Here is a 25,290-nt window from a genome sequence, read left to right on the forward strand (position 1 = left end):
CCTTCTCTGGAGATATCCAAAACCCACCTGGATGCAGTCACAGTCCTGTGCAACTTGCTCTAACTGAACTTGCTTTGACAGGGGGGTTGGACTAGATGATGTCCAGAGGTCCCTTCCAACCCCTACCATGCTGTGATTCTTTGAGGCAGAGTTCAAGCTGTGCTTAGCAATTTGCATTAACATCTCTCTGCTTTTGCTAACATGTTAAGGAAGAGTGCTTTTTAATGTCCTGTTACTGCTGCTGACCTGCTCCCTTGCCTCTGTTTAGAATTCTAGTCTGCCCCATCATTAATAAGAGCTGTTTTGCTTTCTTCTCAACACCTATTTCTGAGAGGCCAGAGACAATGTTTGCGGTTGTTAAGCAATTGACAGGTGAAGTGAGTCATTACTGACCCTAAACAAATGTGATACTTTGCTTTAAAGATTATCTTTCAAATAAGTCTCTGTACTTGTAATTTAAATTCTGTTCACCTCTGTTTCAGAGTGCAGGTCCCAAACTCACAGCAAAAACAAATTGCCGGTATGAAATTGAGTGGGTTACTGAGTATGCCTGTCACAGGGATTACCTGGAGAGTAAGAGCTGTCTTCTGACTAATGAGCAACATGATATCTCCATTGATTTAAGTCCACTTACTCAATATCCAGGTAAGCTCGTTATTTTTCTTTTGTGGTGGGACTAGCCAGGTTTCCAGTTCTGTGTTTGGAGACAAGAAAAAATGTCCTCTATAGGTATTTGGTTTTTTACATCGGTTGTGCTGTGTTTTAGAACACTTCTCTCTTTCTTATTCATTCAGATTATGTCACACCATATTTAGCCAAAGATGACAAAGAAGAGTATTACTATTACTTGAATGTATGTGGGAAAACTGCTGCAGGTAACTGCAAGGACAGCACAGGTTTCACTTCATCTTGCCAAGTAAAATCTTCAAATAACCAACAAAAAGTGGCAGGAAGATATGAGAACCAAACCCTAAGGTATGTAAAGGCTAAAGAAGCCCTGTTAACTTGTCTGAATGACTGATCTTGTTTCCTTACTTGATGCCCTTATTTGTCATGTAACCAATATTTGATACAAAGTGCAAGTATTTTTGCTGAGTTTTGTACAGAAAAATATTAACAGCATATCAGAATAGCATTAGCAAATGAAGGAGCAGATGGGGTTGGTAGAGGCCATTGACTATACAGGGAAGAGAGTTCTGTGAACTTTGGTGTCAGGATTGCAGATTGTGTTGTGTTGCCTCTTGCCCTCCTTGAGTTTCGTGTGTAAAGTGGCATCAGAATTGGATGCTTTAGAAGCTGTCCTCAACAAGAGGGCATCAGAGCATCTCTGCTTCCTTTCCAAGAGCATGTGTTAATCATATCCAAGACTACTGAAGTCCAGGATATTTTTTTTTTGGTTGTTGGTGGTGTGTGGTGATGTGTTGGGTTTTTTTGTTTTGTTTTGTTTATAAACTTCAGGATTCCCAAGTGGCTTACTGGGACAATAGTTTGTGTAAGATTGCAAAGCAGAGATATGGTCTTCCATTCTGTCTGTCAGCATGTGACAGACTTGTCAGAGTGACCTTCCAGGAAGTATGACTTCTTCCACCTGCAAAAATAGCAATGCAATAAACTAATGGGAACAGATACTTGGCCTTTGGAGGAAAGGAGGCTGAGGGATGACCGCATTGTTCTCTACAGCCTTCTGAGGAGGGGACATGGAGAAGGAGGGACTGATTTCTTCTCTCTGGTATCCAGCGATAGGATGGGTGGGAATGGTTAGAAGCTGTGCCATGGGAGGTTTAGACTGGACATTAGGAAGCATTTCTTTACCCAGGGAGTGGTCAAACACTGGAATAGGCTTCCTAGAGAGGTGGTTGATACCCCAAGCCTGTCAGTGTTTGAGGCACTTTGAGAATGCCCTTCATAACAGGCTTTAACTTGGTCAGCCCTGAGTTGGTCAGGTGGATGGACTAGATGAGCATTGTAGGTCCCTTCCAACTGAAATGGTGTATTCTAACTGAAAACACAGATATTCTGTTCTGTTCAAAGATGGAATAGCTTTAAAGCATTCTTTAAACTTTATGCAAATTCATGAAAAGTAGTCAGAAAAATCAGTGAGTGCAAGCCTTTGAGTAGAAATGTCAGTATTAATGTTGAACAAGCATTTTTTTTTCCCCTTAGAGTGAGACAATTATTACATAAAGAAGAGTGTGGCTTCTGTTACGTGAAGAACACTGTGTGATTGTGTCTGATCCCATGTTCCTATCTGAAACTGACTTTTTTTCCTCAGATATTCTGATGGAGATCTCACTTTAATTTATCCGAATGGGGATGCGTGTAGTTCTGGCTTTCAGAGAATGACTGTCATAAACTTTGAGTGCAATGAAACAGCAGGTGAGTTTAGCAAGCTGTGATGACTCTGCTCAGGATTTGACTTCTCTGCTTGCTAATAGACCTTATGTTCAAAGGCATGCATGCTTTGAGCCACAGCCAACACAAGGCATAAATACTATTAGAGTAAGCACTAATTTCTGTGGCTGGCAGGGTTGTTTTGTGCTGCATAGTAGAATCAAAGAATCATAGAATGGTTTGGGTTGGAAGGGACCTTAAAGATCATCCAGTTCCAACCCCCCTGCCATCAGCAGGGACACCTTCCACTAGACCAGGTTGCTCAAAACCTCATCAGCCTGGCCTTAAACACTTCCAGGGAGGGGCACTGCTATTTTCATTACACTGATGATCAAGAATACTGAGGTGTAAAAGAGCCTTGTTTCTTAGCCAACAGTAAAAAACAAAACAAAACCAAACAAACCACAAAGGCAAGTCCTGTGTAGCAAAAGGATGTTTATCTTCTGTGCTCATTGCTAGTCCTCAAGTCTCCTTGCTTTTCTTCTCTTCTGCCACTGGAAACCTAACATCTGTTTATCCATATTCAATGTTAAGGTAATGATGGTAGAGGAACTCCAGTGTTTACTGGTGAAGTGGACTGCACATACTTTTTTACTTGGGATACAAAATATGCATGTGTTAAAGAGAAAGAAGATCTCCTTTGTAGAGTTGCTGATAAAAGAAAACGCTATGACTTGTCACCTCTGATCCGCAGCTCAGGTATGGCAATGAAATCTAGCTTTCAGTTACTTTTGTCCTGAGTTTACATGCCATCTCTAGTTCTTTAGATGAACTTTAATCAACTTTTGCTTTTCTTAGTAAATTTCTGGGGTACTAGTGTTCACTTCCCTCATCCCAAAAGGAGTGAGTGCCTTCTGAAAGTAGCTGTATCCATGACTGCCTTGGTGGCTGTCACTTTAAGTGGTTTAAATGTGGGTCCTTTTTTCTGATAAAAGATATTTTGGCATGGAGAAGCTAGAACAATTAAGCTGGATGACTTGTTCTTAATGACCCCCTGTATTTCAGAGTTAGCCCAGAACTGGGAAGCTCTGGACAGTAGCTTTTCGGAGTTAGGGAGGAAACATTATTACATCAATGTCTGCCATAAAGTTCTGAAGAGAGGAGGAGCTTCCAGCTGTCCAGATGATGCGGCTATTTGTTCAGTAGGTGAGTCACTTTTTTTTTTTTTTTCCCTGTTTTAGTTTTTGGGTTTTTTTTGGGGTGGTTTTTTTGAGGCTCCGGGCGCTTGGCACTTCCTCTGCAACTGGAATTGGCTGCCCTGAGTGCCTTCCGTTGTTTAAGGAAACAGAAGTTAGGAGCATGTTTCTCTTGTGCTCCCAAAGACTCTAGAAGAAATGATGCAAGTAGTCTTTTCTAACTAAAGAATGGTATTTCACTCTTCTGCAGGCTTTATAGCATGGTTTTGGTGAGGTTAAGAACAAAGTCCTAATCATAGCTTTTTAAAGACTTTCTGTTTGGCTAGCTAATATTCTCTTAATAGTGTAAAGTTCACTTCTTTCCAGGGAAACAGAAGTGATGTGTTTACTGTCTTTACAGATAAACAAAACAACAGTAAGAATCTTGGAACATTTGTATCTTCTCCTATAAAGGTTGGAGAAAATATTCAACTTATCTATTCAAATGGAGACAAATGTGGTGATAACAAAAAAATCAAAACTGTCATCACTCTAGTGTGCAAACCAGGTGAGAATATCAACACCCTGTTCTCTGATCTGGCTAAAAACTGGAGGCCATTTAATATGCCCAGGCATGAGTACGAAATATTGTGCCTTTGTCTTTTATTTCTTTTTATGCAAAAGCTGAAGCATTGTCGTTTATTTACTAGGATAACAGCAGTGTAGTTGCAGGCATTTAGCTCTGTTCACCTTGTATACATGTACTCTTTAAAGACCCTTGAGTAAGTGTCTTGAACTATGATTCTCCCAAATATGATAAAAGTATTTTGAAATGTTTAGAGCTCCACAAATACCTGGAAGCTATACAAAGCACTTTTTATCCCTAGATTTTCTTGATGGGAAAGACTGGTTCTGAAACAAGATCAGATACTTCAACATTCTTTTCCAATAAGTATGTTTTGTGTCTAAACTGCTTGCAGTTTTCGAAAAGCAGAAGCATTTGCAGAAGTTGTTATTGTTCATCTCCATATAATAGCGTGCTAGTTTAACCATCTCTCAGGGAAATGAAACACCTGTATTCCTCTACCCCTGGCTGAGGAAGCTGAATCCTCCCAAGTGTGCTGGCTGTTAGGGTCAGGTTATGCGCTACTTCCTAATAAAGCTGTTGCTTTGTAGCAAAACACCAGGTTTGTGTATCAAAGTAAACTTTTTTTTCCCCCCAAAGAGTGTGATAGTACTCGGGAACAGACTGAGCAGTGCATCTTCACCTCTGGAATAAATTTTTATTCTGGGGAGGAGGATGCAAAGAACTTATCTGAGGAATTTTTGGTTCTATTCAGTCCTAATTTTCAGAGGAGAGGTCCTTTAACAATTTATCTTGGTCTGCTGTTGGGGAGGAGTTAGTGTTCCTAGGCTTAAATTCATAGTTCCTTTTGGCAGCCTGACTGTCTGTGTGTGTAACACATTGCTCTTGTGATACCAGGTGATCTAGAAAGTGCTCCAATCTTGATGTCTGAGGGTGTATGCTTATACACATTTGATTGGTATACTGCTGCTGCATGTGTCCTGTCTAAAACTGAAGGAGATAATTGTCAAGTCTCTGATCCTCAGGCAGGTATGTATTTATGTTCGGCAGATTGACAGGTCGTGAGGGACACAACTTGTGTCACAACGCTGAGTCCTTTTGGTACACAAGAACAAAGTGAGTTCAGCCTAAGCCTAAGCACCCACAACATTTGAGCACAGCAGTTTTAAGTATGTGTATATGGAAGATCAGAACAACACGAGCTTAATATTCCCCTAGTATGTGTGGAGGAAAATAGGTGTAATGTGCATTTTACTGTAGTAAATATAAAGAAAACATGCTTTTACTATGTCCAAAATGTTTTTGGAACAATAATTACATGGAAGGAGGGGGGGAAGTGAACTAGCTCTCTGACTTGCAGAATCAAAACCTGTGAGAGATGGCAGAAATAAATTAAACTGATAAGGTTTATTCCTTCCTGTTTAGGTTTCTCTTTTGATTTGTCACCTCTGGCCAAGAAAAATGAGCATTATATAGTTAATACTGCTGGATACTTGTTTTACATAAGCGTCTGTGGCAGTGTGCCCGATGAGTTGTGTCACACAAAATCAGCAGCATGCCAAGTAACACAAAAGTGAGTAACTAGTTCTGTTTGTAATAGACCTCTTGTTGTGTGATGTGTTGTCTGTGTGTAACGGTGAATAATTTGCATGTAAAATAATTATTGTGCTGCTTGTGATAGATTCAGGTAATTTGCATGTAAAATATTATTTAGTAGTGCAGTAATTATGCTGCCAGCTGTTTCAAGCAAAGTGCACACATATGTAATCTTGCTTAAGCTAGTTTTTGAGATGGAATGCGTGTGTCAGTTGCTCCCCCTTATGTTTCCCATAGGGACTGTAAACTGTAGATTAACTGCTGCTGCTGTATTAAGCCAACCTACAATTTGGATTCAGGGTCAGCTAGATTCCAAGAGCTGGCCTAAAGAAGCACTGCTGCACAAACACATGCAGCTGTACTTGAGTTGGCTCTGAGTTACTCTCCAGCCAAAGAGAGTTCACTGCAGACACTAAAAATGTTCTTTAGGGGAAAGTGGTCAGGCTAGGTCTGATGGAGCCAGTGTTAAGTCAGAGTAAAGAAACCCCCCTGAACCAAAGCTGGTCCCGAGCCAAGAACATGTGAGCGCAGTTTTCGTCCCTGAGTGAGAAGAGTTGCTCTTTTGTAGTGCTAGGTCTTCACTGTCCACATGTGTTTGCATGGAAACAGTTTGAGCCCAGCATTAGGGTGTCTACAGTTTGAATTCTACTCCGGAGAATGGGAACTTGATATTTCAGTCTCTCTTCTAGAGAAGGGAGTGCTAAAGTTTTCTAGATATCTAAGCAAGGTACAACTTCCTTTCCTTTCTAAAGAAGGACACTTGTTCATGTTTTAAATTTCCTTTTGGCGGCATTCTGTTCATCCTAGCTCACTTATATCTAGTCAACCTTGCTTAATTCTTTTGTCTTATTATGGTGCCTTCCATAAGTGTACCAGTGTGATTACTACTTGTAAGACTTCTCTCAAAGACAGAATTAATTTTGCATTCTGTTCAGTCTCAAAGCCCACCTTTTCTTTTCTAGTAAGGATCAGTGGTGGAGTCTTGGATTGCCCAGTTCCAGACTTACATATTATGATGGTCTGATTCAGTTGACCTACAAAAATGGTACAGCATACAATGATGAAAAGAAAACACAGCGATCTACCCTTATAACTTTCCTGTGTGACCGTCAGGCTGGAACAGGTCAGCCTGAATATCAGGTAAGAAGTTCTATATGAAGAAGGGAAGGATCTCCATCCCAAAATCCTGACAATAATTGCTGCTAGGCCAGTGCAAACAGAGATGCATGGATGGAAATATCCAGTGTCTATAAAGCAGACTAAGAAAAATAGTTACTTCTCTTGGTATATCTGCTTCTTCTTGCAGCCATAAAGCTTGTCTTGACCGCTGAACAGTAAGCTGCTCACCTGGATCCAGATTCTGACTTTGCTCTTCTCTAGTGTCTGGGCTATGTAATTACCAGTGCTTTTGACCATATTGTATTTCTAGCTGAAAAAACCCAAATTGGCCGAGAAGTAACCAGTGGTAGGACTGTGTGTGTCCTGTAACGCAGCAGACAGCAGTTACATTGCCCTAGTTGCTCTGGTTCTGTTAGTTTTGGAAAGAGTATTTTTGGTGACACGGCAAGTTACGAGATCTGCAACAAACCAGACCTACACAAATCGGTCTAAAAAGTTGTATCCCAAAGCCAAGGGGAAATAACTAAAGCTTAACATATACAGGAGTAGCTTTGAGTTGTGAGTATTTCGTGTGGAAAGCCTACTGACCTATTCTGCTGGTTTTTAGATAGAAGATAACTATACCTACAACTTCAGGTGGTACACTGAATATGCTTGTCCCGAAATGCCACTGGAATGTGTTGTGACTGATCCCAACACCATGGACCAATATGACTTGTCAAGGTAGGAAAGTAACATGTACAACATGGCTTAGCTATTCTAGGTTAGTGTTCTGGCTGATAGCTTAGCACTGGATGATGTTGGTTTCCTGTGGAGACAGCACTAGAAACTTCATCTGTTGTGACAATCTTAACTGCAAGTGTCTTGAAATGAAGACAGTATTCCCCTCTAGTACATTGTCTTGCCTCCTAAGATGTAAGTTGACTTTTTGGGATGGTTTTGCTTAATAAAATCTTACTACTTTGTCAACTGTGCTCTACTTCTTAGGAGTATTCTTTTTAATTATAACGCTTAAAAATAAGGGGAAAAGTTATTCTGAAATGCCTTACAGTTGCTCTGTTTCTCAAGACTGGTGGAGGATGCTAGAGAAACTATGAAGAATGTGCGTTCCTAGCGTAGAACTTTCTCTTCCTACTCAGCTTGGCAAAATCTGAGAAGAGAGGTGAAAACTGGTATGCTATGGATAATTCAAGACCAAGTGAGCGCAAGAAATACTACATAAACATCTGTCGACCGCTGATTGCTGTCCCAGGATGTGACCGGCGAGCATCTGTCTGTCAGATGAAATATCAGCATGATCATGTGAGTAGCCTCTCTATCCCAGCTCAGAGTTGGTTTGCCAAGTGAGTGAGATTAAGGTGTGTGCAAGATAGGCACATGAATTATGACTTCTTTGTGCAAAATACAGTCGTATTCTGTGTATGTGTAATGTTGGCATAATCGTTGCAGAATAGTAGACCTCCTGTCCACCTCTTCAAAGATCAAAGCTTTGATTTTTACATGTGTACCAGTGTGGTGTTTGACATGTGTGGTTCTTTGTCCTGTGTTGCAGAGGCAGATGAACTGCATCTCTTCTGTGTAAACTGCTGCTATCTCAGAGACTCCTAGCATTGCTTTAGGAACAGGATACTCTCCTGGATATTGTCTCGCTTCTGGCTTGTTTTAGATTGCACTGTGGAAGAAATGGTTTTTAAAGATTCTTTGCCACCTCCCTCTGAGTTCTCTTTGGTTTTGAGTAGATCAGGCAGAAGTTGAGCCCCCCCCCCAAAAAACCCCCAAAAAAAAAAAAAGAGGTGATGGTTACGGACTTCTACTTCTGTATCTCCCAAGTGTAACAATTTATCATGGGACTGTTTGTGCTGACAAACTGGGTGGGTACTTTGCCCAAGGCCTGGCTTCAGCGCTGCTCAAAGCTGTAGGGTGAAATGGAACTAGAAGCTCACCAACCTGTACTAATTCCTTCTGTAAAACAGATAGAACACCTTGTCTCCATACTGTTGAAGAGGATGTCTGAGTGACTAAATCTGTACATCACCATCACAGAATCACAGACTATTAGGGATTGGAATCACCATCGTGGCATTTGAGCTAAATATTACTAGTTCTCTGTGCTTGCATTAGTCCTTGTTGAGTAAAGCTACTTATTTTATATGTGGAGACACATTAGGACTTCATTACTTGGTTGCTGAAGACACTGCAGTAAAAAGTGAGCACACAGAGTCAGCCTAAATGCAGAGTTTTAAAAAAGGCAGAATTCTTTCTGGACAGAACTGCTCTGCAGGTCTGTTCTTCTGTTTGCTCTTCCTAACTTAAAATAGTTTTAGGAAACACCAGTTATTTTGCAGAAGTGAAGATGAATTTGGACCTTGGTAGTAGCAACTACTGTTGTTCTAATGCTCAGTTTCTTGCTAGTGCTTTTTAGGCTTTGCTAAGCATGTCAGATCCCTGAGGTCAATTCTAAGACTGCCTGGAGGCTTCCACATACAGTGTTTCAAAGAACTGTACAAATTAAATAGTACTTACTGTGCATGAGGCCTACACCTCCCTAAATTGCCAAGCTGTGTAACCTAGTTAGATGAGGACAGCTGTTGTGAGGCACTACAGGCACCTTGTTGTACTAAAAATAAAAACAACAAAAAAACCCCCTATGACTGCTTGTGGAGCTTGTCTGTTAAATATGTGAAACTCAAGTACAGAATGGGGGAGAAATGTAGGGGGATCTCTACACTTTTCTTTATCTTCAAAACTCTCAAGATAAAATTCCGTATAGAAGATTATTGCGGTTGGTATTTTCTTCTTTTTGACTGTAACTCCTCACTTAAGTTTAGAATTGCTGACATGCTTGTCTTTATTTCTAGGATTCTTACTCTGAAGTCACCTCTATTAGTAATCTTGGTGTGGCCAGCAAAGAACTAGTAGTTGAAAGACCTGGACATGTTTTTCTAACCTATGCAAATGGCTCTGTGTGCATGGATGCTGATGGGAAGAAAACTACTTATACCACCACCATCCACTTCATCTGTTCCAGGGGCACTCTTGTAAGGATGAATGATCTTTCAGTCGTTACTTCATCACAGTAGGTTTTCTATCATATAACATGAAGCTACATGAAGATGTATAGTGTATAGCAGATTCATGACAAGGGAGACTTCCTGAGGAAATAGAATAGACATGTGGAAACAAAGCTGACTTAGATGCTAGAGAAGTGTGTGTCTCAGACTTAGTATTTTATCATAAACAGGAACTAGTTAAAAACTAACAGCCTCAGTGGACAGTCAGACTAAGTCTAATTAGCATGAAAAACACACAGGTATTTAAGATTAAGGAGTTGTGCGTGCAAACATTGCAGACCCTCTGAAGAGGAAGAATATTGTAAAGTGGATCTTCAAGCTTAAGTTCTTCATCCTCTGTAGCTTGTTGATTCTAGAGGAGTTCTTAAATCTATAAAGTTTTTGCTGATACACCTCCACACACTGAAGTTTATCCTGAGGGGATTGTTAGACTGAAGCTTGCCTAGACTTGTTCTTGCTGGTTTTTGAATCTGCAGGTCTTGCTCCCTTCACTCACATGATCTTCAGCCTAAGTAGTATGGTGAAAATCTGTGACTTGGAGCAGTTATGAACTGCTTTGCTTTTGCCTGAAAACACTGAAATGAAGCATGTATAATTAATACTCCTGCTACCTTGTTACCTCAGCTGACAGAATTTTGTGTTGATTGATTTTTACTTTTTTTTTTTTAATTTATTTTTATAGTAGACTATGCATTATACCCCAAAACTCTTCAAAGCTTAGACTGAGGCAAGGTCTGGTTATGCATGTCTAGATTCAGTATCGAATTTAATCTGAGTATTTAGATGACAGATGCAGTTCTTTACTAAAGTTTATAACATGCTAAGTGTTTAACTAGACAAAGTTTTTCAGTGCTGACCTCAAAATAAATAGGGGAGAGGGAAGCAGGGTGGGAATTGTGAGCATTTGTAGTGAAGTCTTTTAGAAGAACCTGACACTTTCTCATAAAGTGGAATCTCAAACGTGAGGTGTTGGCTGTTACACTTTGATCTTCTCTCTGCAATCTGTTTCCAGAGTAGCAGCCCACGGTTTATAGCTATTCAGGAATGTGTGGCCACATTCTTATGGGAAACTGAGGCTGCTTGTCCAATCAAGGAAACAAAAGATGATTCTCAGGTGAGAAGGGGGGGACATAACTGTATTCATAGTCTTAATGTACTATTTTATTTTCTAACACTTCTGGTTACTGTGTTTAAATGACTCTTGGAGCAGACTGACTGCAGTGAAGTCTGAAGTTGATCATGATGAAGTCTTGTGATATCTTATTGCTTTCATCTTGGAAGTGTTCCTGAAATGCATAACTTCTGACCAAAGCATTCAAGTGCACTCTCTCTCAAACGACTTACTTGCTGTGGCACTGAACATTTAATTCCTTTAAAAGGTTGCTTGTAAAACTGAGTTTATATGTGAGGATATATATTGTCCTTGTTTGTGTATGGTTTGTCAAATGAGGCACTTTTTTTTTTTTTTAACACTAAGATACACAGTTGCTTCTACTTTACAGATCTCAACATAAACACATGAATGTGGAAACAACCCTCAATTAAAATATCCTTGCTCTTAGCTAACCTGATAGATATCATCTGTTAAATTGCACTTTGATATGTTGGTATGTGGCTGATGAACAACTGTGCAAAAGAATTGAATAAAGTGTTGCTACTGCCAGAGCTGTGTGCTGTTTGTCCAAATTAAGTTGCTGGTTGGTACACAGGCTCAGAATTTGTGTAAATAGCTACTTTGGCTCTGTAAACAAGTCAGAGGTAAAACAGAAGAAATGCAGGAGGAGAAAATAATGCTGTCAAAATTCTTTTTTTTTTTTTTTTTTTTTTTTTCCAGTCCTGCTCTGTTCGAGACCCAAACACTGGCTTTCTGTTCAATCTGCAGCCATTGGCTTCTGGAAAAGGCTACATGGCTACTGGCATTGGGAAGAAGTTCTTGGTAAGGATTCTGACTGCACAATCTGTTGCTTATGGATGCTGCTGTTGCGTTTTTCCAGTCTTGCTTAGTGAGCAATGGAGCTTTGACTCAGTCCTCTTATGAAATTTGAGTTGGCAGGAAAGTGCTGTGCTTGAGGGAAGGAATGGAAGATGGCTTGATTCATCTCAGATGGGTTTAAAAGCATTGTACTTCTGGTTATTAGCAAACATGAGGCAGCCATGCTTTCAAGGCTAATGCATGGTTTTCCAGTTATGGACTCTGTTGTGTAATACCAGTTTATCAGTTGGTGCTGAAGAAATGGAAGCCTGGAAAGGGATTTAATGTGTCCATATCGGTGTTCTTAATGCGATCTGCATGTATCAGTAGTCCTAGGCTGTCTGATACTACCATAGTGTGTTTTAGTCTAAGAATAAACTTGCTAAACTACATCCTGTACTTCTAGTGGGGAGAATTTGTGGACCCTGTAAGCTGAAGGTGGAGGATATTGTTCCTGTATTATAGTTGGTTGTCTTGCAGTCTGAAAATGACAGACATTTCATGCTGTTTGAAGTAGTTCTTGACAAGTGAGTTTTACTGATCTAGAAATGGCTATGTGAACCTGTTTTTTCTCATGCAGTTAATACTGTGTACATGTTTTCAAAACTTCTAGCTAAACATTTGTGGACCTATGCCAGACTGTGGTAAAATCAATGGCAAAATAGCTGCTGGATGTGAAGCAGAAAACCTTACATCGGTGAGGCTGGTGGAATTGGACAAAACCCTGTATCTGTCTGCTGAAGGATTTATATCTCTTACCTACAGAGGTCCTCTTCACGTGCAGTCGGGTGAGTTCAGGAAATATGCAGTGGAAATGGATAATGCTGATATTGCACAAACTTCCTGTGAGTGGTCTTTATTCCTTCCTTTGATCGTGTACTAATGCCTGCTGGGCTTGGTGTTAGTCACTTAAGCTAGTTCATATGAAAATTTTAGGAAGGAATCAAATTATGTAGAATGGTAATGGCTCAGTTTTCAGTAATACATATGCATTTCAAAACTCGTGGAAAGAGTCCAAATACAGTACAGGATTTTTTTTTTTTTCCTTACTGAGTAAATGAAAAATATTGCTCCTTGCATGGAGAAATGGATAGTCAAATTAGGAAAACAAACAAAATGAACTCTGGCTGTTTTTCTAAGTGAAGTCATTGCTTTAAACTTCAGTTTTATGAACAATGCTCTCTAAAGTTGTTTCATATCTGAAAGGTCACATTCATTAGACTTATACTCTCTTAATGTGGAATTTCTTGAATAAGTGCTCTGGAATCTCATGTATTCCTACTTCATGAATTTAAGTCTGTTTCACAGGTAAGACTAATGAAAACCATATATCTAGCTTTTAGATTTTAAATCCAACTGTACTGAAACCAAGTTTTTGTGGAAAGGCATGTGACACCTTAACAACAAAAGGTTTTTAGAAAAACAGGATTTTGGATTCAGGAACCTCAGATACTCCTGCATGTTTGTCTTCTGTACAAATTGCTATGGTGATATCTCTTATTTTTCCAGTCGTGATGTTTTTGTACATGATACGCAACAGGAAACAAGTGATTGAGCTCTCGTGTATTTTGCTGTGAGAGCTTCTACCATTTTGCTAACACCAGGATACACTGATGAGAAATACTCCTCTCCCCCATAATTCTACTCTTTCTGGTGGGTTGTGGAAAAGATGACTAAACAGAACTTAACGTATGCTGCTTAAATGGTATCACTATCACTTGTTCTGCAGTCATTACACTGAACTTCTTACAAACAAGCCCTCAAATCCAAGTCTTTGCTATGTTTGATGTAATTTAGAGGTTGCTGGTACAGCTGACAATGTTTGATAGATTTTCTTTTTCTTCAAATATATCATGGTACAGACCTAGGAAGCACAGTTCAGTGAAGGTAATTATGCTCTTGAAATGTATCAAGGCATTGTGGTCTCCCATTTGGAGAGACAGTTGTGGCTGCTAGACAATTTAGGACAGGTCTTTAAAGAAAGCTTGTGTATTTACAGTTAAAAAACCCACAAACAATAAGGTAGTGTTTTCCTTGAAGCAGTTGGTAATAATAAACAGTTAGGAAAATTTTAAAGTCACGTGTTAGCTTGAATTTAAATTCAAATATTCCTGAGTGAACCAGCAGCAGGTAAGTTTTGGGTTTTTTTTTGTTTTTTTTTTTACAGGAACATCAGACACGTTCACAGTGACTTTCATTTGTAATGATTCATATCCTGGAGAGCTTAAGTTTGTGCGTGAAGAGATAAACAGCATGCTGAACATCCATGATACTTTTTTTGAGTTTCACACAGCTCTGGCCTGTGCTCCTGCTCCTGTAGACTGCCAGGTTACAGGTAAGTACCTGGAATTTGGGTGGGCTCTGTCCAACAAATGTTGGAAGCATTAATTGAACAGCAAATTTCTACGGAGGAGGGCTTTAAGAATACACATGTGAAAATACTTGTAAGACTTGAAGTCTTTATAGAAGATAGAGTAGAGGGAGAGGAGAGAAGTTGTTTGAAGAAGACAACTTACAAAGACAGGCAAGAAGCTTATGTAGAACACAGTGCTGCAGACGAGAGCCAATGATTATTTTGAAAACTGTCAATCGTTATCATAACTGGGTGCTGCTACTGCCCAACTCTGAAGAAAATGGGTTAATTTACTGTTGGCCTCTGGAAAATTGCACCTGTGAATTGTGGAGTAACTGTCAAGAGAACTCTGTTGTACATTCGGTATAGTGACTTTTTTTATGGCAACCGTACCTTCTCTCAGTGGATATCTAATGTGATTCTGAAAATTACTTTGAATTATATGTATCCATCAGTGAAACTGGTATCATTTCAAACCCAGTACTGCTGCAAGTATCTAATAGGTCATCTTTCAGCTTACTGTATGTACCACATCTCTTTCAGATGCTGCTGGCAATGAGTATGACTTAAGTGACTTGAGCAAAGAGGGTGAACCATGGGTTGCTATAGATACTTCAAAGGAAGCAAAGAGTCGAACATTTTTCTTGAATGTCTGCAAGCCTTTGCCCTATGTGCCAGGATGCCCTGGTAAGCCAAGTGGCAAACATTTCTTAACCTGTGACTTCTGATGCAAGACCTTATATGCAGAATGACATCCTTGGTTATTTTAGTAGGATTTATTGAATTCTGCCTGTTCAGTCACTGAACTTGCATAGACTGGAGTGAGGTATGTCAAGGGTATAATAAACAGACTTTCTTATTACACTTCTAGCTGGTTTGATTTATTTAACCTGTTGCTGTAGTCTTCTGTCAGTCTGTGGAAGCAGATAAGTTAGAGCAGTTTTAAAGATTTCAGTGAATGCAGGACAGTAACTTGTTCTATTCCTCGAAGTATTTAGGCACACAATGTCTCTAACTGTATTTATGAAAACACTTTTGTTGTGTTCTGCTTCAGGAGTTTGAGACAACCTACTTTAATGCTTAAAGCTCTCTTAAAACTACTCCATTATGTTATTTTACAATAAAATTAACCCTAGTTGTAAAAGCTTTGAACTAAAATACAGGCTCTTTCTTTTTCCTGTAGGTGGTGCCATAGGATCTTGTGTGAAATATGCTGACAAAAGCAAGAACCTTGGAGTCATTCAGATAAACCCACAGGCCGCTACTGATGGGTCGTTAAGCATTATCTACTTGAATGGTGACACATGCAAAGATAAGCAGCGTTATTCTACACGTATTATCTTCCAGTGTGATCAAACAATGGTAATTTTCTGTACCAGTTGTTATTAATGGGAATTTTAGAGCTTGGACTTATATAACAAAATAGGTAGTGTTTATTCCTCTTGGAATGGGGAGACTGGTTCTAAAAAGTAGTGTCTTGTATACAAGCTTTTTGCTTGTGTCTCTGTACGACTGCTTTCCTGAGCCCATAGGAAAACAACAGTGAACTCTGTGGAATCCTGTGAAGCCACCAAAAGCAGCTCTCTGCTGAAAATGAGTACTGAAATTTGATAATAGAGATCTTAAACTGTGCAAGTGCAATAAAAAATTATTCTGCATATATGTTTTGAGACTTGCAATGTAATTGTTAGTAAGCCTCCTTTATTTGTCTCTTTTCTGTAGGGATCGCCGGTGTTCGAGCAAGAGGATGACTGTGAGTTCGTGTTTGTTTGGAGAACCTTGGCAGCATGTCCTGTTCACAAAGCAGAAGGTAAGTGTAGTTATATGAGCTTTAAAATATCAAAAAAAAATCTGTATAAGAAGTAAATACTTAGTGAAGCTGTGTTTGTTTCTTGCCCTGTGAATCTTTCTGTAAAAGGTGCTGGCTTGTGGAGGACTGTCTCTTCTGAGCTTTAAGCCAATGAAGAGTCACATCTGACATTAAAAGTACAATTTAGGATGACAGGCAAATGTACTTCCCTATGTAGGGAAAAAAAGAAGCTAAAGTAATAATGCTGTCTCTGACGAATCATAGTACTACCTTGTTAAATCACAGGCAGACTTGCTAATGTCTTGTGAATCTTAAAGCATCAGGTTTCATGAGAAGGCAGTTGATTCTGTGCCTGGCAAGTCATTCCCTGTCCCTCACTGAAGACTGGAAACTATACTGTAAACCTAACCCTTGTTAGACAATGGGGTAGAGACCAGTGGGGAGAGTATCAGAGTTTACAGTTGATTCCAGGACATGCAAGAAGGAATCACAGGTTCTAGTTCTGGTACTCCATTTGCTCTTAAGTGGCAAGTTTAGTGTGCAGATATCTTCTCTGCCCTTGCAGGCTTTGTTTGCAACTTGTAGATAATGCCTTATAAAACATACAGACTTCCTGTACAAGATCTGTCACAACAGTCCTAGGCATTATTGAAACTGCCAGTGATCTCATGTGGCATAAGAGGAATGTTTACAAGCTACTGCTCTGTAGCACACAATTACTGTGCAGGATACTGGTGACAAGAGTTGTGGTTTTGAAGGGAGGGAACCTAATGTGATGTCTTTAACTTGGTACCAACTTGTTGCATGATTGAGGGGAGCATAATAATCATGTGATACAATCTGATTTTTTTTTTTTTTAAAGCTACAGAATATTGAGCAAACAATCACTTTGCTGCTGATCAAGTCCTCAGTTCTAAAGTTACTGATGTGTATCAACTGATTAGACTCACAAAACTAGAATTTTCCCAACCTTTTCTGTGTACATCTTGGTAGACCTGTAAGCTGTAGCTAACACTTCCTATGTTCAATTATTTCCTAAATTGGCAAACTTCATAGTTGTTAAAAAGATACAAGACTGACGTCTAGGACACTTTTGCTTTGGCCTTGTGACCTCGCTATTCTTTCCAGGTAATTAAGCAAGTGCTGGACATAGTGTCTCTGATTCTGCACTTAACCTTCAGTATGGCTGAAGAAAGAACCTGTGAGACCACTTTGAGGTAGTTTTTGAACTACAGTGTGACTCTTACATCTTGCTTTAGCGACAGTTACAAAAGAAATGTTCCATTTGTAGCTTAGTCTCATAATTCTAGATATTGGTGACTTCCCAAAATGAGCTGCTTATCTGAATTAAAATGGTTCTTCAATGTCACTGCCCCAAAGTGCCCACTACTCATTTTTGTGGTCCTATTTGTGCCATTAATTCTTAAGTGTGCTAAGTGTATTTGGCATGGTTCATAGATACTAAATTGTATTATAAATTCTTAACTTTTGTTTAAAGGAGAAGATTGCCAGGTGAAGGATCCAAGGTATGGTCATGTTTATAACCTGAAGCCACTTTCCAATAAAGACATAAAAGTGAGCACAGATGAGTATGACTACTACTTCAGAGTTTGTGGAGAAATAACAGAACCTTGCAAACCAGAGGCTCACACTGTGTCATCCTGTCAAGTAAAGAAGATGGACAATACTTTCAGAAAAGTAGCAGGTATGGCACTTGGTCGGAAGGAACTTAGAGAATGGGAAGGTTAACTAGGATGTAATTGAAGCTACTATGTGATTCAAGAGGGGTTCTTGCTAATCTTGTACATATGATGTTAAAGCACCCTACCACTTTTGCTTCATGTGCAAATAAAATGTCATGTATATAGTTATCTTGACGCACAGTTACGAATGAGATCAACCCGACTGTACTGGAGTACTCAACAACTAGGTCACAAGTTCTAGAGGAAGGCTGATGTCTTTCTGTCAGTACTTTATTGTGTATGTTATTGCTGTCTATGTAACCATGTTGCCAGAGGCATTACTGCAGTCATGTATTTACTGGGTTGGCTGTTTACTTTTCTCAACTCTTTGCTTCTAGGATTGCTCACAGAAAAACTGACTTTCAAAAATGGTTTAATAATGATTAACTACACCAGTGGAGAAAAATGTCATAAAATATATGAACGGTCAACTGCCATATTATTCTACTGTGACAAGACTACATCTGAGGTTAGTTTCAAAACATATCATTCCTGTTCGTACTAACTTCCAGAGTTGCCGCCTTCTTAATTTGTGGAAGGGTAAAGTGAAGAACACGAGCTAACTTCCTTCAAGGACTGCCTAATCACTTACAGATCAGGCAGGAGCTTGAAAGGTCCTGTGAGGTAATAAAAAATGAGGAATGTTTTCAATTTCCTATTTATCTAGTCAGCGCATGTTGTTCCTTTAACGGATGCCTGCCAGTAGCAAAGCACTTGGAGATATTGGGAAGGGATGTTCTCCCAGAAATAACAGTCATTTCTTTGTAAGAAATAGTGAGAGATACTACTCCTACCTTTTGTACTTGTGCTTTCCTTCCTGTTCTTAAACAACGGTGCCTAGAGTTACTTTTGCTTTTCCCTTTATTTCATGGAGGAGGCAGAAGCTCCTAGTGGCTGCCCTTGTATCAGAAGTGTGCATATGGATAAACTCAGGCTTGGGAGAAGTCATGCTTTCTGCTGGTCAGAGGCATAATGGCTCTAAGACAATACGTAAATACAAGTTCCTGGATCTTCTTGAAGCAAGACTGCGACATTTTGGTAGCTTCAGTGTGTCTAAATGAGAAAGTAAATTCCTTTTGTGTTTTGTTCTTTCAGCCTGTATTTTTGAAGGAAACTCCAGATTGCACCTACATGTTTGAGTGGCATACTCAGTATGCTTGCCCACCTGTTAAATCTACTGAGTGCTCCTACAAGTAAGTTGTTTCCACAAACTTAAAATGGATCTGTATGATGACATAAACAAATACAGCTTTATTGCAACTCAGTGCAATACTGCTGCTTTAGCTATTGTGTTTTGACTTAGTAACCAGCTAATGTGGCATTCAATGCCAACACAATGTATTTTAAGTAACTTTTGCAATTTGTGCTTCCTAAAATTAATTTCTCTGAAGGAAAATATTTTCTTTGTGATTCTTCTGGGGAACAAGCTTAGTATCAAAGTGAACTGTTGGGTATGCAGTTATTGATGCTTGAACTATGAGTATCTTACGTTGTTACAAGTGTCTAGTTATTATTTAACTATAGCTAAAAGAATACAACTGCTGTCTGGAACTTCCACCAAACAAAGCTCTAAGAAAAATGTCATCTATTTCTGTCACAACAAAGTATTAGCTCATTAAGATGAGCATTTGATAAGTGGGGTCAAATGTGGCTAATAATTGGCCCAGAGTTTTGGCATCCTGACAGGTTTCTACCCTAAGGTAGAACAATCCACTCTAACTGTGTGTTTGTGCTTGCCATGTACTGAAAGCCTGCATGGCAAGCACAATGAAAAGTCAGAATTACTCTTGTGTTGGCTGGGGGGGCTGTGTGCACTTGGACAGTTACTGTGGGGGTGGCTGGTGCAGTGAGATATCTCTGTACTGAATTTGAGATTTGTAGGGAGCAGTGAGTCTGGTGTAGATTTCTTTTCTAGCATGATACTCTACTTATGGAGTTACTAGGCTAAAAGTTATTACAGTAACTTCAGAATTGTAACTTACAACTACTTGGTTTTTTTTTAATGCCTCTTAATGTGAATCCTTTGTCTTTCTTACAGGGATGATGAAGGAAACTTCTATGACTTTTCACCTCTGACACGGCATAGAGAGAATTGGGAGGCAATTGCTCTATCTGCTTCTGCAGAGAAATACTATATTAATGTCTGCAAGCCCTTAGTACCGTATGGTGCTGCACGTAAGAGCAAAATAAAAATATATTCCCCTTGCTGTAGCTAGGGAAGGCAAGTGGTAGGACAGTACTGCTGGTTGTTCAAAGTGAAAAAATCACAAAGCAAAATATGTGGAGACGGGTGTAATTTCAACACCAGAGGGAAGGGTAGGTTGTGGGCCTATTTCCATCTGAGATTGACTAGCAGCTCTTATCTTCTCTTAATAACTTCAGCACTCTAGCTCTTCCCTCCTTATCCAAAGTCTGCTATAGCTCTTCAAGATTAAAATAGTTGTTTGGCACAAGATGTTAACTTCAGAATTGTCTCTATGGCATTTTCTGACTGACTGCATGTTTTGTGCAATGGAAGACCAGGTAACACACTCTAGTCTTTCACTCTGTGTGGAGTAGTCTGCTTCCCCAGTAGTAGTTGCCACTGCTTTCTTCATGACCTTGAGTGAAGTGAGGTGGTTGCTGCTACTTGTGATTTTGGGGGGAAAAAAAAAACCACCCCAGTGAGTATGGTTTGGAGAGCGGTTTGAAGGTAGATCTGCCATCACTTACCTGAAAGTACAGTAGTGGAGTTTTATTCCAGGCAAGTAAGCCTTAATAGCATTTGGAGTAATAACACAGTTTTCCTTCATCTGTATAGGTTCCTGTCCTTCTGATGCTGCTGTCTCCCTCATGGAAGGTGCAAAATGTACAAGTCTCGGGGAAGTGGCTGATGGTCCCCGATGGGAAAATGGTATTTCTATTCTGAAATATATTAATGGGGAGCCATGTCCAGATAAAATTCGCAAGAAAACAACAATATTGCGCCTCAAATGTGATGAAAGCAAAATTGTAAGTGGGCCCCTTCTGGTGGGGTTTTATGTTTTCGTGAGTTGTTCATAAGACTGTATGTGTATGGAGAATGGTGGGTGGTTCTTACCCATTCCTTAACCATCTGTAGTTGGATGGAAGCCAGTCCTGTAAGCAGACAGGCTTGTAAGTACTTGAGCTTTAGATGCTAAACAGTTTTTAAGAGGTCTTTTTATACAATCTACTAACACAGATTTTATCATCTGTAATAGCTTCAGATTGTTTGTCTGTATCTTGAAGATGAATGTATTGCAGGTTGGGAATTGTTTCAAGTAGTAAATAATGCTATTGACTGTGTAGTTCTTAACTCTTGCATGTCAGAGTGCCTTGCCATTAAGTACTCTTCTTTTTGGTGAAATGTCTTATCACCTTTTGGATTTTCTGTTACTCAGCTAGGCTGCCTCTAGCTCTCCTCTGATCAATTTTATTGCTCCTGATAATGATTCTGTACTGTTGTGTATTTGAAGTAGCCACAATTAAATACTCTGTCCTTGGGTTAATTCATAGAACCACTATGGTCTGTTAAGTCCTAGGACTAGCATTCAAATTGAGCTCAGCTACAGGCTTCATGGATAACTCTATGGCATGAAATCTTACAGTATCACTCCAAAGATATTGCTCTCCCCACTGTTTCATGTTTAGGAATCGAAGCCAGAACTTATAACAGCCATTGAAGATTGTGAATATACCTTCTTATGGTTCACTGCTGCTGCATGTCCTCTTAAAAGCAATGTGCAAAATGACTGCCGGGTAACCAATCCTGCAACAGGTAAGGAGGAGGCCTTAGGATTTTGTATGTGGAAGAGGCTGCTGGAAGCAGCCCTGCTGTGTTTGTTTTCTTGAGGGACTTCATTAGAAAAGGGTAGTGTGACACATTATCTGGATAGTGACTAACAAGCTTATTGGTAGGTAGAAATATCTTATAAGGTACTGCAGTGTCTCTTGGAACATAAATAGTCTGTAGTTCTGAAACTAGTTTTACTTCTAATTATTAATGTGAATTAGTAACTGTTTGCCTTTCTAAAGTAGCAGGCAAGTAGAGGCTGGTTGACCTTCCTATTAAGCTAAATTACCAAAAGCTTTTAATGCTAAGAAATGTCTTGATTTTAAATTTGAAAAAAAGATTCAATTATTCCCTGATCTGTCTGTAGGCCACCTCTTTGATTTGACATCACTAAAGCGAGAGTCTGGTTATACCATAAATGATTCACACAACAGAAAAATTGAGTTGAATGTTTGTGCTGAAGCTAAAAGTTCGTGTGCTAAAGGAGCTGGTAAGCATCTTATCCCTTCTGATACTAATCACTGGCTATAGAGCACCCAATGGAAATACTTATCCTCAGGTTTACAGTAAAATGCAAGGGGCATGTTTTACTGCAAATGTGGAAGGAGTGAACAGAACAGCTAGGAAAAGATCCTAAAACTGTTCTGGAAATGAAGCAATGTATTCCTATCAAACCTCATTCCTAAACTTATGAGTTCACTTCCAGTCCCTTTAGGTCCGAATGGGTGGGTATTCTTTTGGACATGAGGTCAGGAGTGTAGATGCTTCTTCTGCACCTCTTGACTGTTGTGAAAAGGAAGAAGTTACAAGCTTCCAGCTAGAGTGAACTAAGCATGAAAATTGTTCTATGGTGAAGTATTGCTGTAATGCATCTGTACTGAGCCTTGTGTCCACACTTCAAACCCTTGTCAACCCTCTTTCTAGCTTTCTGTTCTCTTTTGGGTGCTTCGGAAACATCATTAGAAGCTACCTTGTATTTTAAGCTACTTACTAACAGACTGAATTTCTAGCTGTCCTGTCAAACTGAAAAAGAGAAAATATTTAACCGTTTTAAATGCTAAAATAGGAGTATTGCTTGTGAATAAAAAGTTATTTTTGTGTAGTTAGAAGAAAATAATGAACTGATTTGGTTTTTAATAAAATTCTGAATAAACTGACAGACATTTTGTGTTAATCTCTTGGTTTTCAGAGAAGTGGTAACCAAACACTCTGTGATTGCTTAAACACGTGTAGATGCATTACATTCTGCTGGTTAATGAAGTATTAAAGACAATATTTGGTCTTTGTTTCAGTGCAGTTCAGCTCAGATTAATGGCAGCTCTACATGGTATGAAAAACTAAAGTGAGACTAAAATCTTAAGTTTCCTGCCGTTCATGTTGTAAGGTGCAATTTTGAAGGGATGTTACATCACACTTGATCTGTTTTGTTCATTTTTCTTTTTTACTTTAGCTGTGTGCATTACTGGTGGTCCAAAACCAATTAATGCTGGAAAACTGAGTAAAACTTTAACTTACGAAGATCAAGTGTTAAAGCTTGTCTATGAAGATGGAGATACTTGCCCTGCAGACCCTGAACTGAAGCATAAAAGCCATTTTAGCTTTGTATGCAAGTCTGATGTTGGAGTTGACAGCCGGCCTGTTTTTCTGTCTTTTGATGAGCAGACCTGCACTAGTTACTTCTCTTGGCATACTTCCTTGGCTTGTGAGGAAGAGGTAAGAATTACTTCTGCAGAAAAGACTTGTGAGACTCAATGTGTGCAAGTGCACATTGAGCCAGCAATGTGCGCTTGCAGCCCAGAAGGCCAATAGCCGTATCCTGGGCCGCATCAAGAGAAGCGTGGCCAGCAGGTCGAGGGAAAAGATTCTCCCTCTCTACTCCACTCTCGTAAGGCCCCACCTGGAGTACTGTGCCCAGTTCTGGAGCCCCCAACACAAGAGAGACCTGGAGCAGCTAGAACAAGTCCAGAGGAGGCCACCAGAATGATCCGAGGGCTGGAGCACTTCTGCTGTGAGGACAGGCTGAGAGAGTTGGGGCTGTTCAGCCTGGAAAAGAGAAGGCTCCTGGGAGATCTTACAGCGGCCTTCCAGTACCTGAATGGGCTACAAGAAAGCTGGGGAGGGACTTTTCCTAAGGGCAGTTAATGACAGAACAAGGGGAAATGGGTTTAAGCTGAAAGAGGGTGGGTTTAGATTAGATATTAGGAAGAAGTTCTTCACTGTGAGGGTGGTCAGACACTGGAACAGGTTGCCCAAGGAAGCTGTGGATGCCCCCTCCCTGGAAGTGTTCAGGGCCAGGTTGGATGAGGCTTTGAGCAACCTGGTCTAGTGGAAGGTGTCCCTGCTGATGGCAGGGGGGTTGGAACTAGATGATCTTTAAGGTCCCTTCCAACCCAAACCATTCTATTATTCTGTGATTCTATGAGACTAAATGTCTTGGGGGGTTAGGCTTGATAGCAGTGTGTATTTTAAATTCTTTGAGGGAGAGTTGTCTTCCTGTAGTATACGACCCAATATCATATATATATTTTTCTTACTGACTTTTTAATCAGGGCTGAACAATACGTGGCAAACTTCTGGTCTGCATAGTGGGGCAAGTTAAAACTTCAACGCTTCAGAATAACCCCCACTGTGGAACCTACTTAGCTGCTTTTCTGTACAGCTCAGATGGAAGCCGTAGGGCACCTTTTTGAAAATTGGTGGTTAAGATCCTCCAGTGCAGCAGTCCAGAAGAACTTAGGTTGAGTTGAGAATGGACATCATCTCTGTGCATGGGGATAGTCTTTGTTTCTAAGTAAGTGGCTAGAGGCCAGGCAAGTGTATGATCAGTTTGTTTAGTGCGAAAACTGATAAGCCTTGATAGCATGAATTTAGGATCTGCCTCTGCTGCAAAATATATTCTTTAATAATGTGAGTCAACTGCAGATGAACTGTCTGGTGTTCCAGACAATACTTTGAGCTAGTCTTATTTTAGTTAATTTTAGATAGTTAAATTGTTACCTGTAGTGGCTGCGCAGAGTAAAAGCTAGCAATAGAGATAGAAAGTTAAATGAGCTTTTAGGGTGAATTCTTTTTTTCTTAACACCTGAACATTACCTTTTGTCATATGCCTAATCATTCTTTTCTCTGCCTTTTAGTAGGACCATCATTCTCTGTGACAAGTTGTTTTTCATTCTTATCACTCTCTCAATACTACCATAACTCTCATTTTCATTTAGAAAAAATATTTTCCAGTTTTCCTTTCCCTGACAGGAACTGTCACACGTCCCCCTCCCTCTTTTATAAGAGTTCTGCTACACATAGCTCTTCTTTCCTCTTCAGTAGTATACACTGTGCTGCAGTTCAAATCAACAGTGCCTTAAAACACTATGCTTTCTAGCCTGTTAACTCTGTTCAGTAATAATTTGTAATTTCTGATTGCTTTTTACAGTGTATCCTCAGTGACCTTGGCTATTTCAGTGTGGTGATAGCTAGGTAGCAATGATAATTATTTGTCCTGAAATTAAATGGTAATTTTGTTAGTTGCTCCTTAGCTACTATCTAAACAAAAACAGATTTCCCAAATTCCAGGTAGGCTGTCAGTAAGCTTCTGCACTTTAAGAATGCATGAAATAGATTCTGAGGAAATGCAGTGCTCAAGCCATCAATTTGCAATCCAATAACTTTTCATTGTTATAACTAAGCTTGTTTATTGGAGATGGTCCAATGATGTGTGGGAGACAGGGAGAGGAAGGAACTGTAGGAT

At 39.7% G+C, this 25,290-nt stretch overlaps 1 protein-coding gene across 1 annotated transcript in view; it reads left to right on the plus strand.

The window, feature by feature from the left end:
* Positions 1 to 482: 482 nt before the first annotated feature.
* IGF2R (insulin like growth factor 2 receptor) overlaps positions 483 to 25,290 on the plus strand; it is a gene marked incomplete at its 5' end in the record, with an annotated part of 40,095 nt that continues 15,287 nt past the window's right edge. The window contains 27 exons of the mRNA XM_010162516.1: positions 483 to 645; positions 795 to 975; positions 2,273 to 2,376; positions 2,926 to 3,090; positions 3,397 to 3,537; positions 3,928 to 4,074; positions 4,990 to 5,121; positions 5,518 to 5,665; positions 6,651 to 6,828; positions 7,415 to 7,530; positions 7,947 to 8,109; positions 9,666 to 9,845; positions 10,891 to 10,992; positions 11,713 to 11,814; positions 12,464 to 12,638; positions 14,018 to 14,185; positions 14,747 to 14,890; positions 15,387 to 15,565; positions 15,926 to 16,013; positions 17,512 to 17,718; positions 18,094 to 18,224; positions 18,851 to 18,948; positions 19,794 to 19,930; positions 20,556 to 20,746; positions 21,407 to 21,533; positions 21,916 to 22,038; positions 22,999 to 23,261. Of these exons, the coding sequence (XP_010160818.1) occupies positions 483 to 645; positions 795 to 975; positions 2,273 to 2,376; positions 2,926 to 3,090; positions 3,397 to 3,537; positions 3,928 to 4,074; positions 4,990 to 5,121; positions 5,518 to 5,665; positions 6,651 to 6,828; positions 7,415 to 7,530; positions 7,947 to 8,109; positions 9,666 to 9,845; positions 10,891 to 10,992; positions 11,713 to 11,814; positions 12,464 to 12,638; positions 14,018 to 14,185; positions 14,747 to 14,890; positions 15,387 to 15,565; positions 15,926 to 16,013; positions 17,512 to 17,718; positions 18,094 to 18,224; positions 18,851 to 18,948; positions 19,794 to 19,930; positions 20,556 to 20,746; positions 21,407 to 21,533; positions 21,916 to 22,038; positions 22,999 to 23,261 (4,053 nt within the window). The remainder of the gene's footprint in view (positions 646 to 794; positions 976 to 2,272; positions 2,377 to 2,925; positions 3,091 to 3,396; positions 3,538 to 3,927; positions 4,075 to 4,989; positions 5,122 to 5,517; positions 5,666 to 6,650; positions 6,829 to 7,414; positions 7,531 to 7,946; positions 8,110 to 9,665; positions 9,846 to 10,890; positions 10,993 to 11,712; positions 11,815 to 12,463; positions 12,639 to 14,017; positions 14,186 to 14,746; positions 14,891 to 15,386; positions 15,566 to 15,925; positions 16,014 to 17,511; positions 17,719 to 18,093; positions 18,225 to 18,850; positions 18,949 to 19,793; positions 19,931 to 20,555; positions 20,747 to 21,406; positions 21,534 to 21,915; positions 22,039 to 22,998; positions 23,262 to 25,290) is intronic.

This window comes from Antrostomus carolinensis, unplaced genomic scaffold, assembly GCF_000700745.2.
Source record: "Antrostomus carolinensis isolate BGI_N321 unplaced genomic scaffold, ASM70074v2 scaffold922, whole genome shotgun sequence".
NCBI lineage: Eukaryota > Metazoa > Chordata > Aves > Caprimulgiformes > Caprimulgidae > Antrostomus > Antrostomus carolinensis.